Raw genomic sequence first — 25,694 nt, 5'->3', positions numbered from 1 at the left:
ATAAAGGCAATTAGCAGACACAGGTGGCTTCCCACTTACCAGGTAAAAATTTTTTTTTTTTTTTTTTGAGACGGAGTCTCACTCTGTCGCCAAGGCTGGAGTGCAGTGGCCGGATCTCGGCTCACTACAAGCTCCGCCTCCCGGGTTCCCGCCATTCTCCTGCCTCAGCCTCCCGAGTAGCTGGGACTACAGGCGCCCGCCACCTCGCCCGGCTAGTTTTTTGTATATTTAGTAGAGACGGGGTTTCACTGTGTTAGCCAGGATGGTCTTGATCTCCTGACCTCGTGATCCGCCCATCTTGGCCTCCCAAAGTGCTGGGATTACAGGCTTGAGCCACCGCGCCCGGCCACCAGGTAAATTTAGAGTGGGTGCCGCCAAGTCCTCTTGCTTGAGGACCAGTTATTGTTTATCTTGAGAAAATGGATACAATAAATTGTATTCACTTGGCTACATGAAAGGGTAAGATTTTTCTCTCTTTGCAGTCTCTTTAGTGGATCACCAGTGTATCACATTCTGGTTTAATGCTTATTCAATAATACTGTTTTCTTGCTTTTCTACCCTTGTGAAGAGGTTTTCTGGATTGGCAGGGGATTTTGTCTTAAATTATATTTCCCCAACAGGGGTTAGTTTTTTCCAAAGTCTCTTCACCGTGTCCCACCTCACTCTGTCACTCCCCCCATGTAACCCATGCCACTGTGCACTAAGGATCAGTTTTCAAGTCCCCACCACTAGAATGGAGCCCTCTGAGGGTGAACTGAGCTGAGTCATTTGCATAGGGCCTAGATGCTGAGAGCTAGCAGAAGGAAGGAAGGGAAAGGAAGGAAGGAAGGGAAAGGGAGGAAAGAAGGAAAAGGGAGGAAGGAAGGGAAGGGGGAAGGGAGGAAGGAAGGGAGGGGGGAAGGCAGGGAGGGAGGGGGGAAGGCAGGGAGGGAGGGGGGAAGGACCAACTCTGAGAAGTTTCCCCCTGACTGCTGGGCCCTGAAAAATAAATAGCAGAGACTCAGGTACACCCAAGAGTGTCTATAAACAATAACAAAAACTCCAAACCAAAAGCTAGTTTACAATACTGAAGTTATAGGAAACAAGTACAAAAGGCCATTGGGTGGGGCCGGATGGAGCATGATCTGGTCCTTAAAGTATGAAGATTGCCTGGGAGGCCCAGCCTATGGAGACTGGCGGGAGAGGGGATGCTGGTGGCTGGAGATGGGGAGAACCTGGGCTGGGGTAGTTTTTAGTCATGGGCTTCTGGACCCTCCCCTCTCCTCCAGCTAGCTCAGGCCTTTAAGAGGCAGGCCCAAGAAGGGAACCCCAGGAAGCCCTAGAAGCTTTCCAGCCCCTCCACCCCATGGACTCGGATCCCCTGCAGGAGGGGGAAGTCGAGCAGTGGCCCAAAGACACAGTCGTCCTCCTGGCTTGGGGCTGGGGTTACCAGGGTCCCCAGGGGGCTGGCCTGGAACCAGAGGTTCTCATAGGACTTGGGGCTGGGGGTGAGGCCCGCCAAGAGGGGCTGAGTGGAGTCGCAGCGGAGATAGTGCCCTGGCCCTGGGCTTGTGGGGCTGCCCAGCAGCTGCCCGTAGAGGACCTGATTGCTGGTGCCAGACTGGGATTGGGGCTGGGCGGAAGCTGCTCTTAGGTCCCCCTGGAGCACATAGGTCTGGACCAGAGTGGGGAGGCCACAGGTCTCTGAGCTGTTATGGGACTCCCAGGGCAGTGGCTTCTTCTCGTCCTCCTCCAGCACTGTGAGCTTGGTGATGGGTGGCATGCCCAGGCCAGGCAGCTGGAAGGCCTCCTGCACACAAGGATGTGGGGTGAGGGCACGGCTCCTTTCAGATGTCTGCCCCAGCCACCGTCCCTGTCTAGGTCCAGGCAGTTGTGGGGACATTCCTGCTGTTACTGCTGGAACACAAAGGGTTCCACTTGCAAAGCACTGGTATGTTCCTCACACATGCCTGACACATGCCATGCACCGTTCAGGCTCAGCATGGTCAGTTTTTCCATATCACAGGGAGGTGGCTGAGGCTTTGAGATGGACAGAGCTGGGATTCAAACTTGGGTCTGCTTCACGCCAAAGGGAGGGGGTGTTGCCGGAAGTGACAGGAAGGCCTGAGTACTTGGCTTCAGAAGGTGTCCCTTCACTGAGCCTGGGCTGACATCCCCACCTCATTTCCCGCTCCCTCCTGGATTCTCACCTCTTCCATGATAGTGGGCACCCAGGAGCCCAGGCTGCTGTGAGCTGGGTCTGGGACACTTGGCCAGAGGGGATTCTTCCTGCTGGAGAGGAGGGCAGGGGGAGGCTGGGTCAGACATACCCTCCAATCTTTCCATCCTTTGTCCCACCCATCCCACCTGAAGAGATGCAGCTGCCCTTAGTGCAGAGAGAAGAAGCTGGGGGCTGGGACTCTCAGACATGGGCCCTAAAGTTTGGGAAGGTTGGAAGGGACTTAGATGGGCCCACCTGGACCTGAGGTTCCCTGTGGGTGGGGGAGGCAGGATCTCAGGTCTCTCAAAGGGACTCACCTGGGGCTGCAGCAGAGCCAGGCAGTTCCACAGAGGCAGGAGAGCAAGAGCAGGAGGCCGAACAGGCCCAGGAGGATGTGTAGCTCGGATCCCTCTGCAGTGAGGGCAGGGCCAGAAGAAGTTAGAATGCATGTGGGGAAGGCTGGGTCTCCTCCCTCCGACCAGGGGATTCAAAGTCAGTCCCCATCTACTCTCAAAATCAGCATCCTTTGGGTGGGGTACCCTTCCAATAGCCATCTCTGCCCAGCCCTCGTCTCCCCTTACCTGGGATCAAGGTCATCAGGGTGAGGACTGTACCATTGGTGGCGCCGGCCTGGCTGGCAGCCATGAGGTGAATGTGATACAGACTGGCGGGCTCCAGGCCATGGAGGACAAAGCCACGGGAAGAGGCATTCAGGATGGTGGCTGGGAGGGGTGTACGGTCAGTGTAGGCCTGGATGCTGAAGCTGCCTCCATGGCGGCTGAGCACCCCCTCCCGGGCCTTCTGGGGCTGTGGGGAACTGAGGATAGACTCACAGAACGACTGGTTTTGAGCATTGGTCCAGAAGATGGTGTAGTGGGTAAGGGGGCTCTTCCCCAGCTCAGGGGGCTCAGGCACCCACTCCAGCTGTGCCCAGGTCTTGCCAATGTGCTTTAGATGCAGCTCTGGGGCATGGCGGGGGGCTGTGGGAAGAGAGAGGTGCAGGGGCTGAAGGGAGTGGGGCAGAGCAAGAGCCCGATTGGACTTCTTGTAGCTTCTCAGGCACTGTGGGGTGGGTGAGAAAAGAGTCCAAGGGGACTCATGCCCAAGCCTCATTTTCCCAGGGATTTAATCCAGATTCCACCTACTGCTAATAAGTATCTAAGCCAGGATTTGAACCTGGCTCTGCTTGACTCTGGAGCCTCACTTTCTGATTTCTACCAGGCCTGATTTCATCTGATTTACTCTCTGATTTCTGCCACTCACTCTCCGAATTTATGCCAGGTCCTCTGTCCAATTTCTTTTGCTTTTGTTTTTGAGACAGGGTCTCGCTCTGTCACCCAGGCTGGAGTACAGTGGTGCCATCTTGGCTCACTACAGCCTCGACCTCCTGGGCTCAAGCAATCCGATCCTCCCACCTCAGCCTCTCAAGTAGCTGGGGTTACAGGCACACACCACTGCACCCAGCTAATTTTTGGTTGATTGGCTGGTTGATTTATTTATTTATTTTTCTGTAGAGACAAGGTTGCCCAGGCTGGTCTCAAACTCTTGAGCTCAGGGGATCTGCCTGCCCTGGCCTCTCAGAGTGTTAGGATTACAGGTGTGAGCCACTGCATCCGGCCCCTCTGTCCAATTTCTGTTACATATAACACCTTATTTTTGTCTGGGAAATGGATTGATTTTTGCCAGGTTTGCTCCTTGAATTGTGCCAACTCTCTACTCAATTTCTATCACAGCACCTGATTTCTGTCCAGCTGTAGGGATCCAGTGTTAAGCCAGGGGATTGGGAGAGATGCTCTCCAGGGCCGGAAGTATGGTAAGAAGGCAATGTTCCCTATACTGCTGATTGCTGGGGACCAGGCAGAGCCTTGGGAGAGAGAGGAGAGGATTCTGGAAAGGGGCCTGATGGTTGACGAACCCATTTCTTGGGAGTAGGCATAGACATGCTGGGAGGGTCCCATGGCGTCCTGGTACAAGGGAGTCACAGTGATCTCATAGAGCTGAAAGGGCCTGATGTTCTCTGTAGAAAGAAAATGAGGTAGGCATTCCTGTTAGGAGCTAACCTGTGCTAATGATCCGGAGCTAGCCTCAGACCTCTAGTCAGGGCTAACCTGGGCTCATGATTCAGGGTTAACCTCCGCCAATCTTCTTTAGATCATTTGATGAAAATTAGGGAAGAAAAGTAGAAGAGAGAGCTAGAAGGGTGGCAGGGTCAGGGCTATAGAAAAAGGATCAGGTTGGACTATAGGAGAACTTCCTGATTATGAGGATATGAAATGAGAACAGTGAAGGATCAAGAAAGGCTGGAGAATCCATGTCTCTTGGGCAGTTCAGGTTGCCCCATGCCTATTGTCAGACAAGCACTGCCTCCCTTTGTCCCTGGCCCTGCCCAACTTTCCAGGCCAGCCTTACCCTGCAGCAGAAACCCCGTGGCGCTCCCGTTCTGTTCCATCCTCCAGGTCTTGTTGCTATTGCTCGTGCTGGGGGGGCTCAGGCCCCACTCAATCACATAGCCCCGAGGCCATGGACTGGGGGGCTCCCAGCCCACCCAGAGGCTGTGAGGGTCTCGGGCCATGGCATGGAGTCTGGTCAGGGCTGGGCCTGGAGACGGTGGGAAATGGTGGAATGAAGGTGAAAAGAATGCAGGCCCTGGAGCCAGAAGCCTGGGTTCAAATCCTGGCTTTGCTACTTACAGGCTGGGTGACCTTTGGTAGGTCAACATCTGAGCCTCAGTTTCCTCATCTGTAAAGTGGAAATGATGATAAAAGTTCCTACCTCATAGGGTCTCAGTGCAGATTAAATGACTTGATGCACAAAACAAGCCCGGCATAGTGCCTGGCACAGAGTAGTTCTTGTTAGTGATAATAGCTAACACTCTATGGTTCTTGGTATGTATCAGGCGTAGTCCTTGATATATTTTATTTTAGTTTACTTTTTACTTTACCTTACTTTATTCTTTTCTATTTTATTTTATTTTTACGCGGAGACTTGCTCTGTCACCCAAGCTGAAGTGCAGTGGCGCCATCTTGGCTCATTGCAACCTCTGCCTCCCGGGTTCAAGTGATTCTACTGCCTCAGCCTCCCAAGTAGCTGAGATTATAGGCAACCGCCACCATGCCTGGCTAATTTTTGTGTTTTTAGTAGAGATGGGGTTTCACTATGTTGGCCAGGCTGGTCTTGACCTCCTGACCTCAGGTGATCTGCCTGCCTCAGCCTCCCAAAGTGCTGGGATTACAGGCATGAGCCACTGTACTGGATTCCTTGATATATTTTAATTCACTGAGTCCTCTAATAGTTATACCCAGGAAGTACTACTCTTGTTCCCATTTTATTAATGAGAAAACTGAGAGAGGTTAAGAAACTTATCTAAGATCACACAGCTAGTAAGTGGGAATATTAGCTATGATTATTGTTATTGTGATTATTCGTCCCACCTGGCGAGGACCCATGTTTAGGGAAAGCAATGGGTGGTGGCAGCTGATCTCCTGAGAATGAGCAATGAACTCATAGACCATGTTCCAGGTGGAAAAGCTTGGGGCTTTCTCTCTTGGCTTTCTTGGCAGAATGGGCTGTGTGTGTGAGCTTAACCTGGTTCTGGCTAATGATAATAACAACAGCGGACACATGCAGAGCAGTTACTTTGTGCCAGGTACTTGTCTTAACTCATGTACACCCCACAGCACCCCTCAGTAGGCGCTGTTATCGTCGCCATCTGCTGGATGTGTAAACAGAGGCTGGGGACGGGATGTAACTTGCTCAGGTCACACTGTTAGCAAGTGATAGGACTAGATTTTTTTTTTTTTTTTTTTTTTTGAGACGGAGTCTCCCTCTGTTGCCCAGGCTAGAGTGCAATGGTGCAATCTCAGCTTGTTGCAGCCTCCGCCTCCCAGGTTCAAGCAATTCTGCTGCCTCAGCCTCCCGAGTAGCTGGGATTACAGGTGCCTGCCACCATGCCTGGCTAATTTTTGTATTTTTAGTAGAGATGGGGGTTTCACCATGTTGGCCAGGCTGGTCTTGAACTCCTGACCTCAGATGATCTGCCCACCTCGGCCTCCCAAAGTGCTGGGATTATAGGTGTGAGCCACCACCCCCGGCTAAGGGGACTAGATTTGAACCCAGGCAGTCTAGCCTTCGAATTGATGCGCTTGACCTCTGTGTTCTTCTGGCCCCCAGCCCCCTTTACCTCTGCTCTCTGAGAAGACCACTGGGGTGGGACAGGAGGTCCCGGCTGAGTTATAGGCCACAAGGGCCACCTCCTGGGCTTCTGAAGGCAGGGGGAAGGTGCAGCTGAGCTCTGTGGTGTTGCAGAGGGGCAGGATGGCCCCAGCCTGGCCTGAGGGTCTCCAAGAAACCACATAACCTTGGATCTGTCCGCTGTCTTCCTCCAGGGGCACTGGCTGTGGGGCACAGGAGGAAAAAGAGAAGGGGATGTGCAGTTCATCTTGAGTCGAGGAAAGCCTCTAGGTGGGGTGGATGGATCATACGAACGGAGCCTCCCCAGGCTGGGGCCAGGCTTCTCATCCCCCTCCCCTTTTCCCTCTGTCCCCTTGTGCTAGGTTCTAGGAAGGAGGGCAGGAAGAAACCAGAGGGCAGGAAGAAACAAGTCGGTGCACACAGCAGGCTCTTAACTATTCACTGAAGTACCCTGTGACCTGCGTTGTGGTCTCTCCAAAAGCTAACTCAGCTCCCTAGGCACATGCAAATTGCATGCAAATCACATATAAATGCATCCACGCCTCCCAGACCTGTTGCAGTCCTAAGCCTCGGTTTGCAGGGGCCTGTTTGGATTGGAGGAGGTGTCGAGGTGGAGGGATGGCCTTCAAAGGGAGTCACCTTCCAGAACAGCTGCACTGTCCGGGGGTCCAGCTGCCTCTGCCGCCACCATGTGTTCAGTCTGACAGCGGGGGCTGTGGATGGAACAAGAAGAGGGGGTGCCAGTTGGGGAAGGCCGTGGAACCTGGACTGGATACTAATGGCTGCTGCCAGCCTCTCATCACCTCCTTACCCCGTTCAGTAGTTCTCAGCTCCAGGCTGGGACTCCAGTTGCTCCAGTGGCCAGGCAGAGGCCAGCGGATGCAGCGTATCTGCAGGGTGTAGGCCGTGGCTGGGAGGAGCCCACAGAGCTCATACCGAAGGGCCTCCAACGGCAGGGGGCCCACCTGGTTGGGGGTGGACATGACCCTGAGCCTTGGATCGCTGGGTCATTCTAGGGCCAGCTCAAGCCCAACTTACCCTACCCCCTGTCCCCACCACCTCAGGCTCTCCAGGTTGCCCTCTGCCTCACCAGTGCCCAGCTGGCTTCTCCACTCTGTGGCTTATGGCGCAGCTCACACTTCTGATTTATGTGCAGGGCTGGCTGCCATGGCTCCCAGCACAACTGTAGGCAGCCTGCCTGGGGAGGGGCCGCTTCAGGGCTGGGGTCCATGGTCCGCAGCATGGGGGGCTCCAGTTTCACTGCAAGGAGTGGGACTGTCAGAAAGTCTCCCTGCCCCACCCTAGAGGGCTCTGCTTTAGCTCCCTCTTGTCTCCCTGTCTGCGGTTCACCATCTGTCCACGTTGCTAATGGCCGGTTTCTGTGGTTCCTCTTTCTGTGTCTTTGTTTCTCTCTAGGTGTCTGTTATCTGCTCTTGCCCCAGGGCCTTTGCACTGATTGTTACTTCTGCTTGAAATGTTTTCCCTCCAGATATCCAGGGCTTGCTCCCTCATTTCCTTCAAGGATCTGCTCAATTGTCACCCTCTTAGTGAGGCCTTTATTGACAAACCTATTGAAATAGCCAGTGCTCCCCTTCCCCTCTCTCTCTATGCCCTTCCCCTCCTTTAATTTCTCCTTTTTGCTTATTGCCATCTGAAATTCTATCTTATTTTTTCCCCCACTGGAATCTAACATTCTGAGGGCAGGATTTTTGATGCTTTGTATCCCCAGTACCTAGGGCAGTGCCTAACACGTAGTGGGTGCTTTAGCTGAAAGCATGACTGAATGTGCCTCCTTGCCTCTGTGTCTCTTCCTGTCTCTGGGTCTGTGTCACCATTTCTCTGTCTCCAGCTGCACCTCTCTTTGTCTCCGTCCCTCTCCTCTGCCTCTGTCTCTAGGTCTTCCAGTGTCTTCTTGTCTGTTGCTGGTTCTGTGTTTCCCTCTCCCTTCCTCTCAGTGTCTGCCCATTTTGGGGACCCCCTCCCTCCCCTGCATCACCCACCGACGTCCATGGGCTCAAGGCACAGTTGTGGGGACATGCTGGTCCCCAGCGCATTCTCCGCCTGCACCCAGATGCCCATATTCTGGTACAACAGCAGGTGTCTGCGTGGGATGGAGCAGTGGCTCTGCCCGTCTTCGGGCACGCAGTCCATGATGGAATCCCCTTGGGTCTGACAGTTGCCCCGGCTCCTGCCAATAGTCCAGGCTTGGGTGCCAAGCAGAGGAAGAAAGCGAGGCTCCCTTCTCCCTCCCAGAGGCATGCCCAACATCCTACCCATGCCCTACCCCAGAATCCAAAGGGAGGGGACCAGGGTGGGGGCCCCTCCTTACTTGAAGCTCTTCAGAGTGAAGCTGGTGGGTAGGTGGGTCTCAGGTCCTGGCTCCCACTGGCAGATGAGGCTGCTGGTTGTGAGGTTCATGAGGCAGGAGAGGTTGCGGGGTACAGCTGGAGGGTCTGCATGTGGGTGGGAAGAGTGTGAGGACTTTGGGTGGGACCACTGAGAAAGTGCCCTCTGGGACTAGCTAGCCGTGTTGCCTTGCCCTGGCTTGGTTCCTCTGTTGTCACCTTGTCTGCCCCCCGTCTCCAGGCAGAGTGGCTCTGGAAGGGCAGCCCTGGGGGAAGCTAAGTTGCAGGCATGCACAGGGGCAAGCCTCACAGACCCCCAGCAGCCCAGTGGTGGCCCACTTCCAAGTCCCCCAACTCCAGACCCTTTGTCAGTGACAGTGTAGTGTTTGGGTTTTCATCCTGGTCCTGCCATTCATTAGCCCTGTGATCTTGAAGTTATTTAACTGCTCTGTGCCTCAGCATCCTCATCTGTAAAATGGGGATAATGGTAAAATCCCACCCCCTAGCGTTATCATGAGGGCTAAATGACTCACTCTACATGAAGTGCTCAGAACAGTGCCTGACATACAGGAAATGCTACATAAGTTTTAGCAGTGGCCATTACTGATGCTTTTTTTTTTTTTTTTTTTTTGAGACAGAGTCTCACTCTGTGGCCCAGGCTGGAGTGCAGTGGCACGATCTTGGCTCGCTTGGCTAATTTTTGTATTTTTAATAGAGACGGGGTTTCTACACGTTGGCCTGGCTGGTCTCAAACTCCTGACCTCAAATGATCCACCCACCACAGGCTCCCAAAGTGCTGGGATTACAGGTGTGAGCCACTGTGCCCGGCCCGTTACTGATTCTCAAACAAGAACCTTGGTCTTTGTTTTTTCCTTATGCCTCAACTTGGCACAAACTCCATCTTGCTCAGTTTGAAAGGAAGTTTGAAACTGGGGTGGGGGAGAAGCCCGGGACAAGCCCAGCTGGTAGAGAATGTTCTCCCTGGAGACACCCTCTGATGGCTGAGGACTTGCGCTATGTAGAGTAGTGGTCACCACACTGGCTTTAAAGCCACACTGCCTCCATCCTTATTAATGTGTGACAAGGGCAAGTCATGTACCTTCCCTGACCCTCAGTTTCCTCATCTGCAAAGTGAGGCTACACAGTAGTACCAACTTGTACTACTGTTACCTGATACCATGCCCATAAAGTGCTTATTAGATAAGAGCTCAATAGGTAGTATTCTTTTGTTTTTTGAGACCAATTTTCGCTTTTGTTGCCCAGGCTGGAGTGCAGTGGCGTGATCTCGGCTCATTGCAACCTCCGCTTTCTGGGTTCGAGCAATTCTTCTGCCTCAGCCTCCCGAGTAGCTGGGATTACAGGCGCCCGCCACCACGCCGAGCTAATTTTTTGTATTTTTAGTGGAGACAGGGTTTCGCTATGTTGGCCAGGCTGGTCACGAACTCCTGACCTCAGGTGATCCGCCCGCCTTGGCCTTCCAAAGTGCTGGAATTACAGGCGTGAGCCACCGTGCCCGACCGGTAATATTCTTATTAGTATTGGCAGGAGGGTGTTGGAGGCAGAGTAGTTGGATGGCTGGAGGGACTTACAGCCTGCGCGCAGCTCAACCTGGTCCAGGATCTGCAGGCTGTTGCCCCAGTTCAGGCAGCAGGAGAGAAAGGCCCGAGTGTGGTTGAGGTGGGGCAGGGTGATGGTAGATTGCTGGCTCCCATCAGACAGACGCTGCTGCCTGCCCCCGGGCTGAAGCTCTGCTCCCAGTCTCCACAGAATCTGTGGCTCCAGGTCCAGATGGCTGCAGTTCTGCTTGATGATGCAGGAGGCTGTGATGGGATCCCCCAGGTGGACGATGGGGGCTGAGACACTGATGTGCCCGCACTCCTCCAGACCTGGGGTGGAAGAGAATGGGCCAGGAACGACTCCTCTGCCTAGCAGAGCTGGGCTATAATCTAGGCCTTTGTACTCCTAGACTCAGGGCCCTCACCTTCCTTTCTCACCCTTCAAGACATGGGGGCTGGAAATAGAAGGATGTGAACGGAGACTTCGAGAGGCTACGGAGGTAAGACAGAGATAGTGATGTGCCGCTAACTGTTTATCAGCCAGCTTGGCAGAGAAAAGCAGACCCTGGTTTGTAGCGTGTGCCTTTCCGTGGTGTAAATATTTTCACCGTAGCTGATTTCAGCCTACTGAAGTGACATCATTGATCGGGCAGTTGGGAAGAGATGTTCCCAATTAGTGTTGGCAAGCCAGCACCAGCACACCACCAGATGGAGACTGTTAACTCCCCAATGCCCTCCCCAAGGATGGTGCAAGCAGTGATTAGAGTGATAAGAACCCATAACCACAGCAATCTTTTCACAATTGAAATCTGATTCTGCTACCCCATCTCCATCGCAGCACTTCAATGGCACATTATTGCTCTGAAAGGCAGTATGGTGTGATGGATGAGTGTGGATGTTGGGACTAGACTGCCTCGGTTTAAATTCTGGTTCTATTGCTTATTAATTACATGATCCTGGTATATTTCTGAGATTTTCTGTGCCTCAGTTTTCTCGTCTGTAAAATGGGGATAAAAATCGTTCCTACCTTAGTGTTGCTGGAAGGATTACATGCGATAACATATGGAAGGCATTTAGAGCAGTGTCTGGCATGTGAGTATGTGCTGCCATCATTAGGATAGACTCAAATCCTTGACATAGCTCTTGTGGCCTGGCCCCTGCCTGACCCTCTCAGTTCCAGCTTATACCGGTTTCTCAGCTCCAGCCATTCTGGCTCATTCTTGCTATTCTTTGAAAACTCCATAATCTTTCTAATCTCTGGATCTTTGCACCTGCTGTTTTTTTTTTTTTTTGTTTGTTTTGTTTTGTTTTGGTTTTCTTTTTCTTTTTTTTCTTCAAGGTCTTGCTCTGTCACTCAGGCTGGAGTGAAGTGGCACGATCATGGCTCACTGCACCCTTGACCTCCTAGGCTCAAGTGATTCTCCCACCTCAGCCTCCTGAGTAGCTGGGACTACAGGTTCATGCCAGCATACCTTGCTAATTTTTTGATTTTGTGTGTGTGTGTGTGTAGAGATGAGGTTTCACTATGTTGGCCAGGCTAATCTTGAACTCCTGGGCTTAAGCAGGCCTCCTGCCTCAGCCTCCCAAAGTGCTGGGACTACAGATGTGAGCCTCTGTGCCCAGCCTGCTGTTCTTTTTGGAGGGACTCTTCTTTCTCTCTCCCACCCCTGTTTCACCTGGTTAACGCTTAGGCATCTTGAAGAAACCAGGCCAGGCACTAACGAACTGGAGGAGGCCAAGGTCCCTATGCTTCCTCAAAGCTCTTTTTATCCTTCATAATTATAGAGTCTTATGATTATTTACTTATCTGTCACTCCAGCTAGACTATAAATTCGGTGAGGCCAGCACACCTTGGCTGTTTGCTTATTACTGTATTCCCAGTGCCTAGTACAGAGTAGGACCTTGGTGAATATTTATTATCTTGAGATGGAGTTTTGCTCTGTCACCCAGGCTGGAGTTCAGTGGCGCAATCTCAGCTCACTGCAACCTCTGCCTCCCGGGTTCAAGCGATTCTCCTGCCTCAGCTTCCCGAGTAGCTGGGGCTACAGGCACGCACCACCATGCCTGGCTAATTTTTTTTTTGTATTTTTAGTAGAGACGGGGTTTCACCATGCTGGCCAGGCTGGTCTCGATCTCATGACCTCGTGATCCACCCGCCTCAGCCTCCCAAAGTGCTGGAATTACAGGCGTGAGCCACCGCACCCGGTCGATGAATATTTTTTTGATAAATAAACGAACAAATAAACATACACTTTGCCTGTAATGCTTTCTGTCCTCTCTCAGGTTTTCTTAGGCCCGTTTTACTGATGGGGATGCGAAGACCCTAAGAGGAGAAGCAGTTTGCCCAGGGTCACAGAGCAAGTTCATGATTCTCGCAAAGGGCTTCTACTGCTTCACAGACTCAGGATTTCAGGCTGGAAGGAACTTTACCAGGTCGTTTGCTTCAAAACTCTACCTGATGCTCTGCCCTCTACAGCAGAGCTTGAGTGGCCTAGTTTTGTATGGCCTAACAACTAAGAATGTTCCTTACATTTTTAAAGAGTTAAAAACAAACAAAACAAAAACCAAATAAAAACATGCAAAAGGCCTGGGTGCCGTGGCTTACGCCTGTAATCCCAGCACTTTGGGAGGCCGAGGTGGGCGGATCACCTGAGGTCAGGAGTTTGAGACCAGCCCGGCCAACATGGTGAAACCCTGTCTCTACTAAAAATACAAAAATAAGCCAGGCCTGGTGGCAGGCGCCTGTAATCCCAGCTATTCGGGAGGCTGAGGCAGGAGAATCGCTTGAACTCGGCAGGCAGAGGTTGCAGTGAGCCGAGATTGCGCTACTGTACTTCAGCCTGGGCAACAGAGTGAGACTCCATCTCAAAAAAACAAACAAAAAAAACCCTGAAAAAACAAAAACATGCAATAGGCAGGGCATGGCGGCTCATGCTTATAATCCCCATACTTTGGGAGGTCAGGGCAGGTGGATTACTGGAACCCAGGAGTTCGAGACCAGCATGGCAAAACTACATCTCTACAAAAAATACAAAAAAAGTTAGCTGGGTGGTGGCATGCCCTGTACTACCTTGGAGGCTGAGGCAGGAGAATCACTTGAGCCCAGGAGGTTGAGGCTGCAGTGAGCTGTGATTGTGCCACTGCACTCCAGCCTAGGCAACAGAGGCAGACCCTGTCTCAAAAACAAACAAACAAACAAGGAACAGAGACAGTATGTGGCCTGCAAAGCCTAAACATTACTGTCAGACAAAGTTTGCCAACCCCGGCTGCACAGCATCTTTGTCAATCCTGGCTTCAGCTTGCATACCCCTGGGGATGAGAAGTTCTCTACCTCTCAAGACAGAGTTTCCATAGTTGGTAACTAAGCTCTGCCTGGGCTTCTTTATTTCAGGATGAAACCTGTCCCCTTGTAGCTTCCGTCCTGATCCCTTTGCTGCCCACCAAGGCTACATAGGACCCATGGGTTCCTTCTGACCGCTTGGTAGAGATTTGTGGACAAGATCTGCTCCCCACTGGCCTTTTCCAGGATGACCAGCCCGGGTCATCTCACCATTCCTCTTGGGTGGTGGTTTGCCTGTGGAAGTCTGTGGGTGGGATGCCAGCTACCCCATATCTGTGGCTCAGTCTTGAGTCTTTTGGGATTCTCTGGGAATCCCAGTAGCCATGTGGCAGTGCAAGAAAATTCCCAATATCTCTCCTTGTAACTTCCCCTCCCCACTGCGCCCTCATCCTTGGCCATACTCACTTCCGGGGAGCAGCAGGATGATCAGGGCAGCCCAAGTCAGGCTGCAGGTTCTCAGCCTTGCCATAGTGCCAACTTGATGTTCACCTGGAGGCAGGAGGTTTGTTTAAGACCATGGGCTTTGGAGTCAGAGCTGATCTTAATCCTTGTCTGTCACTGTGCAGCTTTGACTAGGTTGCTTGACTTCTCTGAGCCTTAGTTTCTTTGCAAAATGGAAGTAACAGCAGCCTATACTTCATGGGACTTTGGGAGGAAGACACAAAATGATGCAAGTCAAGGGCTTTGCACTGCGCCTGGAACATAGGAAATGACAGTGACAGCCACTGTTACTATACTTGCCTTCCAGGAAAGAGCAGGGAAAGGAGCAGTGAGGAACAGCATTCTTCACCCTTCCCAGCTATCTAAGCCGGGCTCCCCTCAGCAGAACCTGAGATGAGGAATTGCATGCTGGTGGTTTATTTTGAGAAGATCCTAGCAGCAGATAAGGAGAGGATGAAGTGGGGAGAATGAAACAGGGACAGAGAGAAAGCCAACACAAGGTTACATCATATGTTGGTCACCTCTATGGACAACTGGGGCTCTGTCCTGCTGGAACCTTCCCAAGAGCCATGTAGAACACTTCTCAGAGCTGTCCACCGGAGGGTCAATTTATCCCTTGGATGGGAGGGAAGATGGGAAGATTTACCCACTGACCCCTGCCCCCCATTGGTCAAGGGATGCCTCTTGGGGTGTTCACTCCCTGGCACATCCAGGTTGGGCATGCATGAGTACTAGGCAGGTTCTCCTGGGGAAGCCATGCCAGTGTTGTCAGGCACACTCCCTGGATGAAAGGGAGAGCTCTATGGAGCAGCTGAGGCAAGGGGCTGTCAGGTTACACCTGCAGGAAGCTGGCTGCCTCAGCCATGTGGGCTGAGAGAATATCAAGTGGGGCACCCGAGGGGTCCAGTATGCCCCCACTTCTGGGCACAGACCTCTGGTGGCCTTCTGGGGTCAGGCATCATATGGTCGCGGCCATAGCACCTGGATGGAGGGTGCCTTGGCTCCAGTCTTAGGAAGTATGCAGAGGTTTCTACCACTTGGGTGGGTATCCAGCCTCATGTTCACCCTGCTCCCATTGGGGTCTTGGGGCCAACACCTGATCCTCCAGCACGAGTTGGTGCTCTTGGTGGCAGATCAGTGGGAATTGTTGGTCAGCTTGCATGTACATATCTGGACACATACACGCAGGTGGTGTCCCAGCAGGTCCCTCGTGCTCAGCAGGGAGAAAGGTAGGAGAATCCTTTTCTCTCCCTCCCAGAGAGAGGTGTGGATAAGAACTGCCCAGATAACCAAGGCTGTTCTTGCTCTCAGGGGCCTTACCCAAACCCCCAGTCTATTCGTGTATAGTGCAGTATCAGAATACCCAGTGACTGCTAGCCTGTAAGTCTCCTTTGTGCAAATCAGAAAGAAAACACCCCATCCTTGGGACGGATGCAGCACCACACTAGGACCTGGCAACTAGGGAACAGCCTGGATTTCGGCTCTGGTTACTCCTCAGTTTTGTGCAGTGCGAAACCTGCACAGCTATCCCGAGCATCTGTCTACCCATTGGTGGTTGGTAACCTTCTTACTACAGCATACCAGTTTGATTATCCATCCCCCCCAACACTGGTCGGGGAAGATTTAGCCTCCAAGGCCCAGATTTTGGGACATTGGTTTTCATCTCTATGTGCTTTTGATCATATCCCAGCCCTGTTGCCCTAGCCAGGGTCAGCTTCAGGCCTAGCCTGGGCCCCGTGCAGTACCACCATATCCACCCCCACTGGCTCCTGTCCAGAGTAGACAACCTAACCCAAGAGGCCCCGGCATCCTCCCCCTGCTTGGCCTCAGTCCCTGGTCCTCCACTGCAGCCCTAGACATCCCCCAGCCTGGTTGAGTGGGCCTAGGGCCTGTTCAGTCTCACTCTCTGGGGGGCCGATATACAGAGAGCTTTGGAGCCCAGCTCAGACTCAGGTCACCTGACTTGATCTCCAGCTCTGCCACTTACCAGCTGCTTTGTGACCTTGGACAAGTTACTTCACCTTTCCGAGCCAAGCCTCAGTTTCCCCATCTGTGGAAAAGAAAGAACATTAGCACTCACTCCTCAGGGTTGTTGTGAGGATGAAATGAGATGATTATGGTAAAGGCACTTAGCACTGTGCCTGGCATGGAGTTGGCACTCAGCAACCGTAGGTTCTTTTCACGAGCCGTAAAACGAGTCAGCAGCTCATGGAATCCAGCACAGTTCAGTTCTCGCCTCACCCCTGCCTTCCTCACAGCCTGCGTGGTCACACCTCCCAGGACTGCCACCTTGCTTTTGTCTGTGCCACACTGCACAGTTCCAAAGCCCCATTTCTGGATCCCCTCTTCCTAGCTCCCTGGCCCCCTGGCCCTCCCATCACTGGCCATCTCCTCTGGGCCCTGCAAGTGCTCGCTCCCGTGGCTCAGCACACCTTAATGCCTCCTGGGCTGGCTGCTCTCACATCCCCTCCTTCTGTTTCTCCCTCATCACACTCAACCCTCTCCCCTCACACTCTCTTCCCCAGTTCACACCCCTGGCCCCCTTGCTGTTTCTACTCTCACCGTGGGAAGGGTGGGGAGGGAGGAGGGGGCTGGGAATAAACAGAGGGGAGAGGCCCTTCCAGATGTGCTGCAGATAGAGAAAAAGAGAGAGAGAGATACAAAGAGTGGCAGAGTGAGGAGGTGACTGAAATCCGCACAGACCAAAATGACAGAGACCCACCAAGAGGATGACTGAGGCCAGAGAGGCGTCGAGAGACACAGAAAAAGGGCCCGATGTACACTGACCCAGAGAGTGGGGGGCACTCGGAGGCCCGGAGCCCAGGAGGCGGTCTGTTACCAAGAGTTTAAGATTCAAGAGATAGCAGGAAATATGCGAGACAGAGAAACTCAGAGAAATAACAAGCCAGGGAGAAGCTGAGGAGGAAAGATGGAAACAGAGAGTGAAATAGAGACCCAGACGGGGAGGGGTTGCGCGGCTGGAACTCAGACACACACGTCCTGAGAGGCAGAGGCATGGGGAGGGGAGAATGATTATGTCTGTCCCCAGCCCAGCTCAGTGTCCCCAAGGAGCTACTTGGCTGTGAGTGACTTCCCTGGTGCAATACCCCCCAAAGTAGGGGCATCCTGTGAAAAGAGACTCACTGTCCAGGGCTGGGGTTCCAAAGGACGAATCCTTGGCCCCAGGCCTAGGACCCCGGACATGAACACTTGGCAGAGCTGCGGGGAGTGGCCCCAGGATTCCAGCTCTCCATCAAGCCCAAGGCTCAGCCCCTCTGTAGGGATCCCCTACTCACGTTGGAGCCTCTGGCCCGGACCCTGCTTGATCTCCTTGGTCTCTCTTCTCCTCGTCAAAAGAAGTTCCTGAAACCAGCTGCAGTCCAGCTTCTCTCCCCGAGCTCTGTCGTTAATGGCTCGGCCTCTGACAGGCCCGGGGGCTGGGGATTGCAACACCTTCCGAGCCTCCCTCCTACCCTCCCTTGCGCCTTCGAGGGCACAGGCAGCCCCTTCCTCCCAGGAAGGAGCCTGTGAGGGAAGCTGGTGAGGCCCGGGCAGCCTTCCTGCCTTGGGGGTCTTAAAGGGCTGGGGAATGTGGCAACGATGTCCCCCTCCCCTGCCTCCGGATTTCCTGAGCTCGAAGCTTTGAGGCTGGGCAGGGCCCAGGCTCCCACCTGGCTGGGTTCCATCCCTATGCCCCCCAGCCTGGGGGAGCATCACTTGGAGGCAGACCCTGCCTGGAAGGCTCACCCGGCCCCAAGCCTCTTTTCAGCTCTAGCCTTGGGGCCCACGTCTTCACAGTAGGCAGAAGGGTGTGTTCCAGGTTCCAGGGAATTTTATAACCCAATACTCACTGCTCTCCTCTTCATTACGTATTCTGCACATTGCCCATAGACCAGGCAGATGGAGAAACAGGTATTCTGGGGGCAAGACAGGAGGATGTCTTGGTGAGGCACGGGGTCCTCATATGTTCACTAAAAATTAGTAATGTTTACCCACAATGGTTCTGCAACACTGAATATTTTGTAATTGAGTGAAATAGACTACATTTTATGTCTTTTATTGGTCTGTATTCATGATTCCTCTGCAACTACAAACAATTTTCCTTGTATTTTCTGAGAAAGGTTCAAACTGCTCATAGTTTATTGGATTCATAACCCAAAAAAGATTAGGTACCAACAGACCAGCAGATTGTCCTTAACATATAATCATTTTTAGGCGTCTGGGTCTGGTGTGATGCTGCAGACCAGGGCTGCAGTTCTAGTTCCAGGTCAAATGACCTGACTGCCCACTGTAACCCTCCCAAGATACCCCACAGGCTCTGCTCACTCAGTGAGTCCCGTGGACTGTCTTCTTTCAAAATAGAACCAGAATCCTGGGTATTCACTGTAAAGTTCAAGTTGGCTCTACGTTCAAATATTTTTATGATAATATATTGGAAAATACAAATATAACTGAAGCCAATACTAGCTAGCTCCCAGCTACCCTCATCTCTTGCCTAGATCATCGCAATAGCCCCCTCCCTGCTCTCCTGCTTCCATTTCATCCTCGTTCCCTCACCTGTCTGTAGTTCCTTCAGCAGCCAGTGCGATATCAATCAAACAGAAGTCTGATCAGGCCATCCTCGTCCCAACTTTTCCAATGGCTCCTGTCTCATTCAGAGTCAAAGTCAAAGCCCTTTCAATGGTCTACAAGGCCCTACACAACCTGGTATCCCCATTACCTCCTGGATCCCTCTCCTGTTATTCTCCCCTTTGCTGCCTTGCTCCAGCTACCCTGTGTTCTTTGCTTCTTGAACTTGTTATGCTATCTCTTGCCTCCGGGCCTTTGCCTTTGCTGTTTCATTTGCCTGGACTGTTTCCCCTGCAAATAGCTACATGGGTTGGTCCCTCCCCTTCAGGTCTTTGCTTAAATGTCCCTTTCTCATTGAGGCCTTCTCTGGGCACCCTTTTCAAAATTTGCAAGCCCCTTCCCTCCCACTCACTATCTCTGTCTCCCGCGTATCCCTTTTCACCATCTGATATTGGCTGTCTCAATCCCCACTAGACTGAAAGTTCCATAAGAGCAACATTTTTTATCTGTTTTGTTCAAAACTTTATCTCCAGTGTCTAGAACACTGCTTGCCACACAGTAAGGCCTCCATGCGTGTTTGTTGAATGAATGATCAACTGGATGAATCTTCCCCCACTTCACCAAATCTGTCTCTAATCCCCACGTACCTTGTCATGGTGAATTAACCACCATCCCCTCCTCTCCCTAGTCATGCAGCTCAGGGACTCAGGAGTCATTCCTTACAACCCCTTCTCCACTTTCCCATGTCTAGTCAGTTCTTTTTTTTTTTTTTTTTGAGACGGAGTCTCGCTTTGTCACCGAGGCTGGAATGTAGTGGCACGATTTTGGCTCACTGCAACCTCTGCCTCCCAGGTTCAAGTGATTCTTATGCCTCAGCCTCCCAAGTAGCTGGAATTACAAGTGCCTGCCACCATGCCTGGCTAATTTTTATAGTTTTAGTAGAGATGGGGTTTCGCCATGTTGGCCAGGCTGGTCTTGAACTCCTGACCTCAAGTGATCTGCCCACTTCAGTCTCCCAAAGTGCTGGTTTTACAGGCGTGAGCCACTGTACCTGGCCTTCCAGTCAGTTTTTATTTATTTTTTATTTTTGTTTTTTGTTTTTTTTGAGATGGAGTCTCGCTCTGTCACCCAGTATGGAGTGCAGTGGCACGATCTCGGCTCACTGCAACCTCTGCTTCCCAGGTTCAAGTGATTCTCCTGCCTCAGCCTCCTGAGTAGCTGGGACTATAGGCACGCACCACCATGCCCGACTAAATTTTTGTATTTTTAGTAGAGACGGGGTTTCACCATGTTGGCCAGGCTGGTCTCGAACTCCTGACCTCAAGTGATCTGCCTGCCTCGGCCTCCCAAAGTGTTGGGATTACAGGCATGAGCCACCGCGCCTGGCCCCAGTCAGTTCTTAATGAAAGAATGGGCCTTTTGTTTGTCATTCAGAGAACTTGCTCCTGGAGCAGGTGCAGTGACACAATGGTGAGACACAGTTTTAGTTCCTGCCTTTATGGAGCTCCCATCTCAGCCTTGCCAATGGCCGTGTGATCCTTCTCCTTTCCCTGCCTTTCTTCAGAGGCCTGTCATCGCAGCCTAACTTCTCAACCAGACATGCAAGTTACCTTCGCCTCCCTCTCCTGCCTCACCAGCCCCTGCTTCCTCAGATCCAGCCCGTCATGCCAAATTCACTAGTATTTCCCTGCCTGCCCCAGGCTCTGGAACGACCCTCTGCCCTTCCTCTGTGGAGTGCCTGTCACCTCCCGCTGGCCGAGTCCTGTTCCTGACCCAGTTCGAGCATCCAGCCTGAGCTCAGCACCCCTCTGGGCTTCCACACCTTAGTCAAACTGAATCAAGGGCCCTTCTCCCCATTAATCCTGTAATACTGTGGTAGGCTGTTGGCCGCCTGCCTCCTCCATTATACTGTGAACTCTTTGAGGGTAGAAACTGTATTCTTACCTCTGCCTCTCCAGCCTCAGTACAGTGCTGGACACACAAAGGATACTCAATGCGTATCTGTTGGGCTGCAGAACCTTGGAGATGGTGTTTACCTTCTCCAAGCCTCTGTTGCCTAATCTGTCACAACGATAATAACTCCTCCCAGGGATTTTGTGATAATTAAATGAGCTATCAGAAATACAATGCCTAGTGTGGTAACCAGCGCACAGTAGGTGTTCAATAAAGTTGCTTTCCTTTTTTCCCTTCTGCATAATTCAATATTTAGGAGGGAGGTTCTACTGATCTCCTTTGTGCTCCATTCTCTGTTGAGGACCCGCACCAGGAAACGGAGCTGCAGCAGCTGGAATAAAAGTTAGATTTAAGGAAACGAAAGTTAGATTTAAGGAAGAGCTTTCTTTAGGGTGTACTGAGGTTAAGACGATGAGCTGAGGAGTCAGGTTGCTTGGCTTTGCCACTTGCTGCCTGTGTGACTCCGAACAAGTGTTTAATCTCTTTGAGCCTTGGTTTTGTCATCTGTAAAATGGGGCTAACAGTATTGGCTTCATAGGATTCTTGAGAGAAATCAGTGACTGTAAGGTTTGTGGAACACAGCTAGGCACACAGTAAATGCTTAATAAGTGTTTACTATGGTGCATTGAAGAGCACAAGACAGACGAGGAGTCATCCCCTCTACCCGCACCCAGTGTCGGCTTTGTGGACACTTCCTCCTCCAGCTGTCCTGCCTCCCGCCCCTCCTCCATCAGACAAGGCCTCTGTGTGTTGGAAACCCCCGGTAAGGGAGTGCTGATGAGGGAACCCTATTCTCGGCAGCCTAGCTACTGAGCCAGAGATGTTTCTGTTTCTGTTACTGCCTGTGATGTGTGGGGCTTCTGGGTAGGTCAAGGAGCAGCTTGTTCCAGAGGGGCCGGGGCGGGGGCCAGGTAGGCAAGCTGGGGTGAGTGCCCGGAAGTTGAGGCTATGGTGCTCAGTTGCCAGGGCCAGGGTTGGCTGGAATACAGCAGGCGGCTAAGATTGTGCAAACAGGTCATTGTGCAAACGCGCCCCTGTGTGTGACCTCGATTGTGCAAACAGGTGTTTACTGGAGGCTGCTCCGCTTGGGCAGTCCGCTTACAAAAAGCCCTTGAGCTGTTGACTTAGAAAGAAACTGGACACTCCTTCTTCCCTGAACCCACCCTGAACTTTCCGCCTCCTGGCCTTTGCTCAGGCTGTTCTCTCTGCGTCCAGTGCCCTCCCTCACCTCCACCTCAACTTGCTGAAATTCTACTCATTCTTCAAGGCTCAGAGAAAATGCCACTAAGTCTCTTTTTTTTCTTTTCTTTTTGTTTCTTTCCTTTCTTTTTTTTTTTTTTTGAGATGGAGTCTCGCTCTGTCACCCAGGCTGGAGTGCAGTGGTTGGATCTCTGCTCACTGCAAGCTACGCCCCCCGGTTCACGCCATTCTTCTGCCTCAGCCTCCTGTGTAGCTGGGACCACAGGCGCCCGCCACCACACCCAGCTAATTTTTTTTTTTGTATTTTTAGTAGAGACGGGGTTTCACCGTGTTAGCCAGGATGGTCTCAATCTCCTGACCTTGTGATCCGCCCGTCTCGGCCTCCCAAAGTGCTGGGATTACAGGCGTGAGCCACTGTGCCCGGCCCCTTTCTTTTTTTTGAGATGGAGTTTCATTCTTTTTGCCCAGGCTGGAGTGCAGTGGTGTGATCTTGGCTCAGTACAACCTCCTCCTCCTGGGTTCATGCGATTCTCCTGTCTCAGCCTCCCAAGTAGCTGGGATTACAGGCGCCCGCCACCGCGCCTGGCTAATTTTTGTATTTTTAGTAGAGAAGGGGTTTCATCATGTTGGCCAGGCTGGTCTGGAACTCCTGACCTCAGGCAATCTGCCCGCCTCGGCCTCCCAAAGTATTGGGATTACAGGTGTGAGCCACCGCGCCAGGCCACTAAGTCTTTTTTCATAAGCTTTCCCCTCATTTGTAGAGTGTGTCCTGTGATATATCTTTAGTGTCCTGATGTTGTTTTACCTTATGGTGCTTTCCAGATCCGTGAGTTCAAGGATCTTTCCTTATTCACCTCTGAAAGGCTGGGAGGCTGAGGCCCAGAGAGGGAATGTGACCTGCCCATGTCCCACAGCCATTTTGAGGCTGAACTGGGCTCCAAATCAGGCCTTTGCATTTTCTGCCACACTCGCCACCCCTCTTTTAGGCCTCATCCACTCTGACGTTGGACTTTTGCTCTAACCCCTGGGATGAGGTGGGAACTGGAGGGATAGGTGGGACTTGTATGGAGGAGGGAAGTATGCTGGGCAGGGGGACAGTGAGAACCAAGACACGGAGGCTGGAATGGGTGCCATGACAGAGGTAGAAGGTGGCCCAGGCCTGGGAATGGCAGTGGTGGTGGTGGTGGGGAGGGAAGGCCTGCATTCTAGACCCACAGATAGCATTGATGCTGCATGACCCTGAGCAGCACCTCATAGTCCTGCCTCATAGACCCCCAGCTCCCCTTGAAGCTCCACACACACCCCAAACTAAACACGCCTCCCAGCTGAGCTCCTCCATGTTTTCTCCTGAAAACCTGGTTTTCTGTCCTGGTGAATCCAGAAACTTGAACTGGTTCTGAACACCTCCCTGCCGGTTACCCCCTACATCCGGTCTGTCGCTCCTTCCAGTGGGATTTGCCCCTTCTCTCCCACCTTACAGCCCCTGCAGGAAGCCAGGCCACCATTGTTGTCTCCTTGGATAACGTCTCGGCTTCGTCCTGGTCTCCCTGACTTCATTCCTGGGATACCACCCTTGCTATACTTAGCTGGAGTGCTTCTTCCAAATTGCAAATTCCAGTATGTCACCACCCAACTGAAAATTGGCTGGGCGTGGTGGCTCATGCCTGTAATCCCAGCACTTTGGGAGGCCAAGGCAGGCTGATCACCTGAGGTCAGGAGTTTGAGACCAACCTGGCTAACATGGTGAAACCCCGTCTCTACTAAAAATACAAAAATTAGCTGGGCATGGTGGCGGGCACCTGTAATCGCAGCTACTGGGGAGGCTGAGGCAGGGAAGTCACTTGAACCCGGGAGGCGGAGGTTGCAGTGAGCCAAGACTGTGCCACTGCACTCCAGTGTGGGCAACAAAAGCGAAACTCCTTCAAAAAAAAAAAAGAAAAGAAAATCATCCATCCATTGGTTCCTCTCTGTCCATGGGCTAAAGTTCTAAGTCTTCTTCATGTCCTTTGAGGCCCTTCAAAACCAGACCCTGAGTCCTTCTTCACCGTGGAGCCTCATCTCTCTCTCTCTTTTCTGTCCAGGTCCTAATCCCTGGAACCTGTGAATATATCACCTTACATGTCAAAAGAACTTTGAAAATGTGATTAAGGTTGGGATGAGGAGATTATCTTGGATTATCTGGGTAGATCCAAGAGTCTCATCTCTTGATACTCCCTTTCCCAACTCCTTTTCCTCATTTAAAAAAAAAATAATTAATTTTTTATTTTCTTTTGAGACGGAGTTTCGTTCTTGTTGCCCAGGCTGGAGTGCAATGGCTCAATCTCGGCTCACTGCAACCTCCGCCTCCTGAGTTCAAGCGATTCTCCTGCCTCAGCCTCCCGAGCAGCTGGGATTACAGGCATGTGCTACCATGCCTGGGTAATTTTGTGTTTATTTATTTATCTTTTTGGAGACAGAGTCTTGCTCTGCTGCCCAGGCTGGAGTTCAGTGCTGCAACCTTGGCTCACTGCAACCTCTGCCTCCAGGGTTCAAGTGATTCTCCTGCCTCAGCCTCCCAAGTAGCTGGGACTACAGGCATGTGCCACCACACGGGGCTAATTTTTTGTATTTTTAGTAGAGATGGGGCTTCACCATGTTAGCCAGGATGGTCTCGATCTCCTGACCTCGTGCTCTGCCCGCCTCGGCCTACCAAAGTGCTGGGATTACAGGTGTGAGCCACCGTGCCCAGCCTTTGTTTTTGAGAGGGAGTCTCCCTGCGATGCCCGGGCTGGAGTACAATATGATCTTGGCTCACTGCAACCTTCGCCTCCAGGGTTCAAGTGATTCTCCTGCTTCAGCTTCCTGAGTAGCTGGGATTACAGGTGTACACCACCATGCCTGACTAATTTTTGTATTTTTAGTAGAGATGGGGTTTCACCATGTTGGTCAGGCTGGTCTTGAACTCCTGACCTCGTGATCCTCCCACCTGCCCACCTCAGCCTTCCAAAGTGCTGGGATTACAGGCGTAAGCCACCGTGCCCAGCCTTTTTTTTTTTTTTTTTTGAGACGGAGTCTTCCTGCGACGCCCAGGCTGGAGTGCAGTGGTGCGATCTCGGCTCACTGCAGTCTCCGCCTCCCGGGTTCAAATGATTCTCCTGCCTCAGCCTGTCAAGTAGCTGGGATTACAGAACCTGGCACTATGCCCAGTTAATTTTTGTATTTTTAGTAGAGATGGGGTTTCACCATATTGGCCAGGCTAGTTTGGAACTCCTGACCTCAGGTGATCCACTTGCTTCCCAAAGTGCTGGGATTAGAGGTCTGAGCCACCGCACCCGGCCCTCTTCCTCTTCATGAACCTGGCACTTCAACCATTCCAGTTATCATGTGCTAATCATGTGCTGCTTTTTTCATGGCTCTAGTCCTTTTCCCATAGTTTCCTTCTGCTTCGGAATGCCCTTCCCTTATTTGTATGTCTGAAGAAATCTCTTTCATCCCTCAAAATCCAGCTGGCATGTCACCTCTTCTATGAAGCCTTCCCAGATTTCCCAGACTGCATTGGGTGTTGCTCCCGGATGCTCTGTGAAGGCTTGGATGGATCCGTTACCTCAGTACCCAGCGTGCGGCCTGACATGGAGGAGGTGTTCATGAAAGGTTGCTGTACAATTTGGATGTTGGACCTGGATTTTCAGGCCTTGGGGCCCACAGGGGGCCCATCCAGTTACCTACTGAGAAGTCTGGAGGAGTCTTTTCCAACACGGGGCAGCCAGCACTGCATTCTCCTGCTTCCCTGGTGCTCAGCTGAGCAGGATTTTCTGCCTTTGAGTGGTGCCCACAAATGAGAAATGAATTAATGAGGACATCGCTGACACTGAATACCAGTGGGCAAAACACCCCAGGCTGTCTCCCCAGGCTGCAGAGAG

At 52.1% G+C, this 25,694-nt stretch overlaps 1 protein-coding gene across 20 annotated transcripts; it reads right to left on the bottom strand.

Annotated features, from left to right (window-relative positions):
- Positions 1 to 1,054: 1,054 nt before the first annotated feature.
- On the bottom strand, positions 1,055 to 17,475 carry CSF3R (colony stimulating factor 3 receptor). 20 transcript variants are annotated; one of them, XR_012422505.1, is made up of 19 exons: positions 17,370 to 17,475; positions 16,061 to 16,123; positions 14,595 to 14,688; positions 14,038 to 14,327; positions 10,326 to 10,622; positions 8,721 to 8,844; positions 8,392 to 8,579; positions 7,482 to 7,651; positions 7,203 to 7,356; positions 7,031 to 7,104; positions 6,381 to 6,594; positions 4,891 to 4,939; positions 4,610 to 4,798; positions 4,116 to 4,217; positions 3,034 to 3,180; positions 2,782 to 2,922; positions 2,518 to 2,611; positions 2,190 to 2,271; positions 1,055 to 1,789 (listed from the first exon to the last, which is right to left on the bottom strand). XR_012422505.1 is itself a non-coding variant. In XM_065524953.2 (19 exons), the coding sequence occupies exons 5-19, from the start codon at positions 14,099 to 14,101 to the stop codon at positions 1,319 to 1,321; spliced, it is 2,511 nt and encodes an 836-aa protein (XP_065381025.1). In that variant the 5' UTR covers positions 14,102 to 14,277; positions 14,374 to 14,505; positions 14,595 to 14,688; positions 16,061 to 16,123; positions 17,370 to 17,475; the 3' UTR covers positions 1,055 to 1,318. The 20 variants fall into 20 exon arrangements, 16 of the variants coding, with proteins under 16 accessions (XP_065381025.1, XP_073868082.1, XP_065381033.1 ...); XR_012422509.1 differs by having other exon boundaries at positions 2,190 to 2,268; XR_012422507.1 differs by having other exon boundaries at positions 14,038 to 14,121.
- Positions 17,476 to 25,694: the final 8,219 nt, after the last annotated feature.

Source organism: Macaca fascicularis, chromosome 1 (assembly GCF_037993035.2).
Source record: "Macaca fascicularis isolate 582-1 chromosome 1, T2T-MFA8v1.1".
Lineage (NCBI taxonomy): Eukaryota > Metazoa > Chordata > Mammalia > Primates > Cercopithecidae > Macaca > Macaca fascicularis.
The sequence above is the reverse complement of the archived record's forward strand: the minus strand, read 5'-3'. Positions and strand labels throughout refer to the sequence as shown.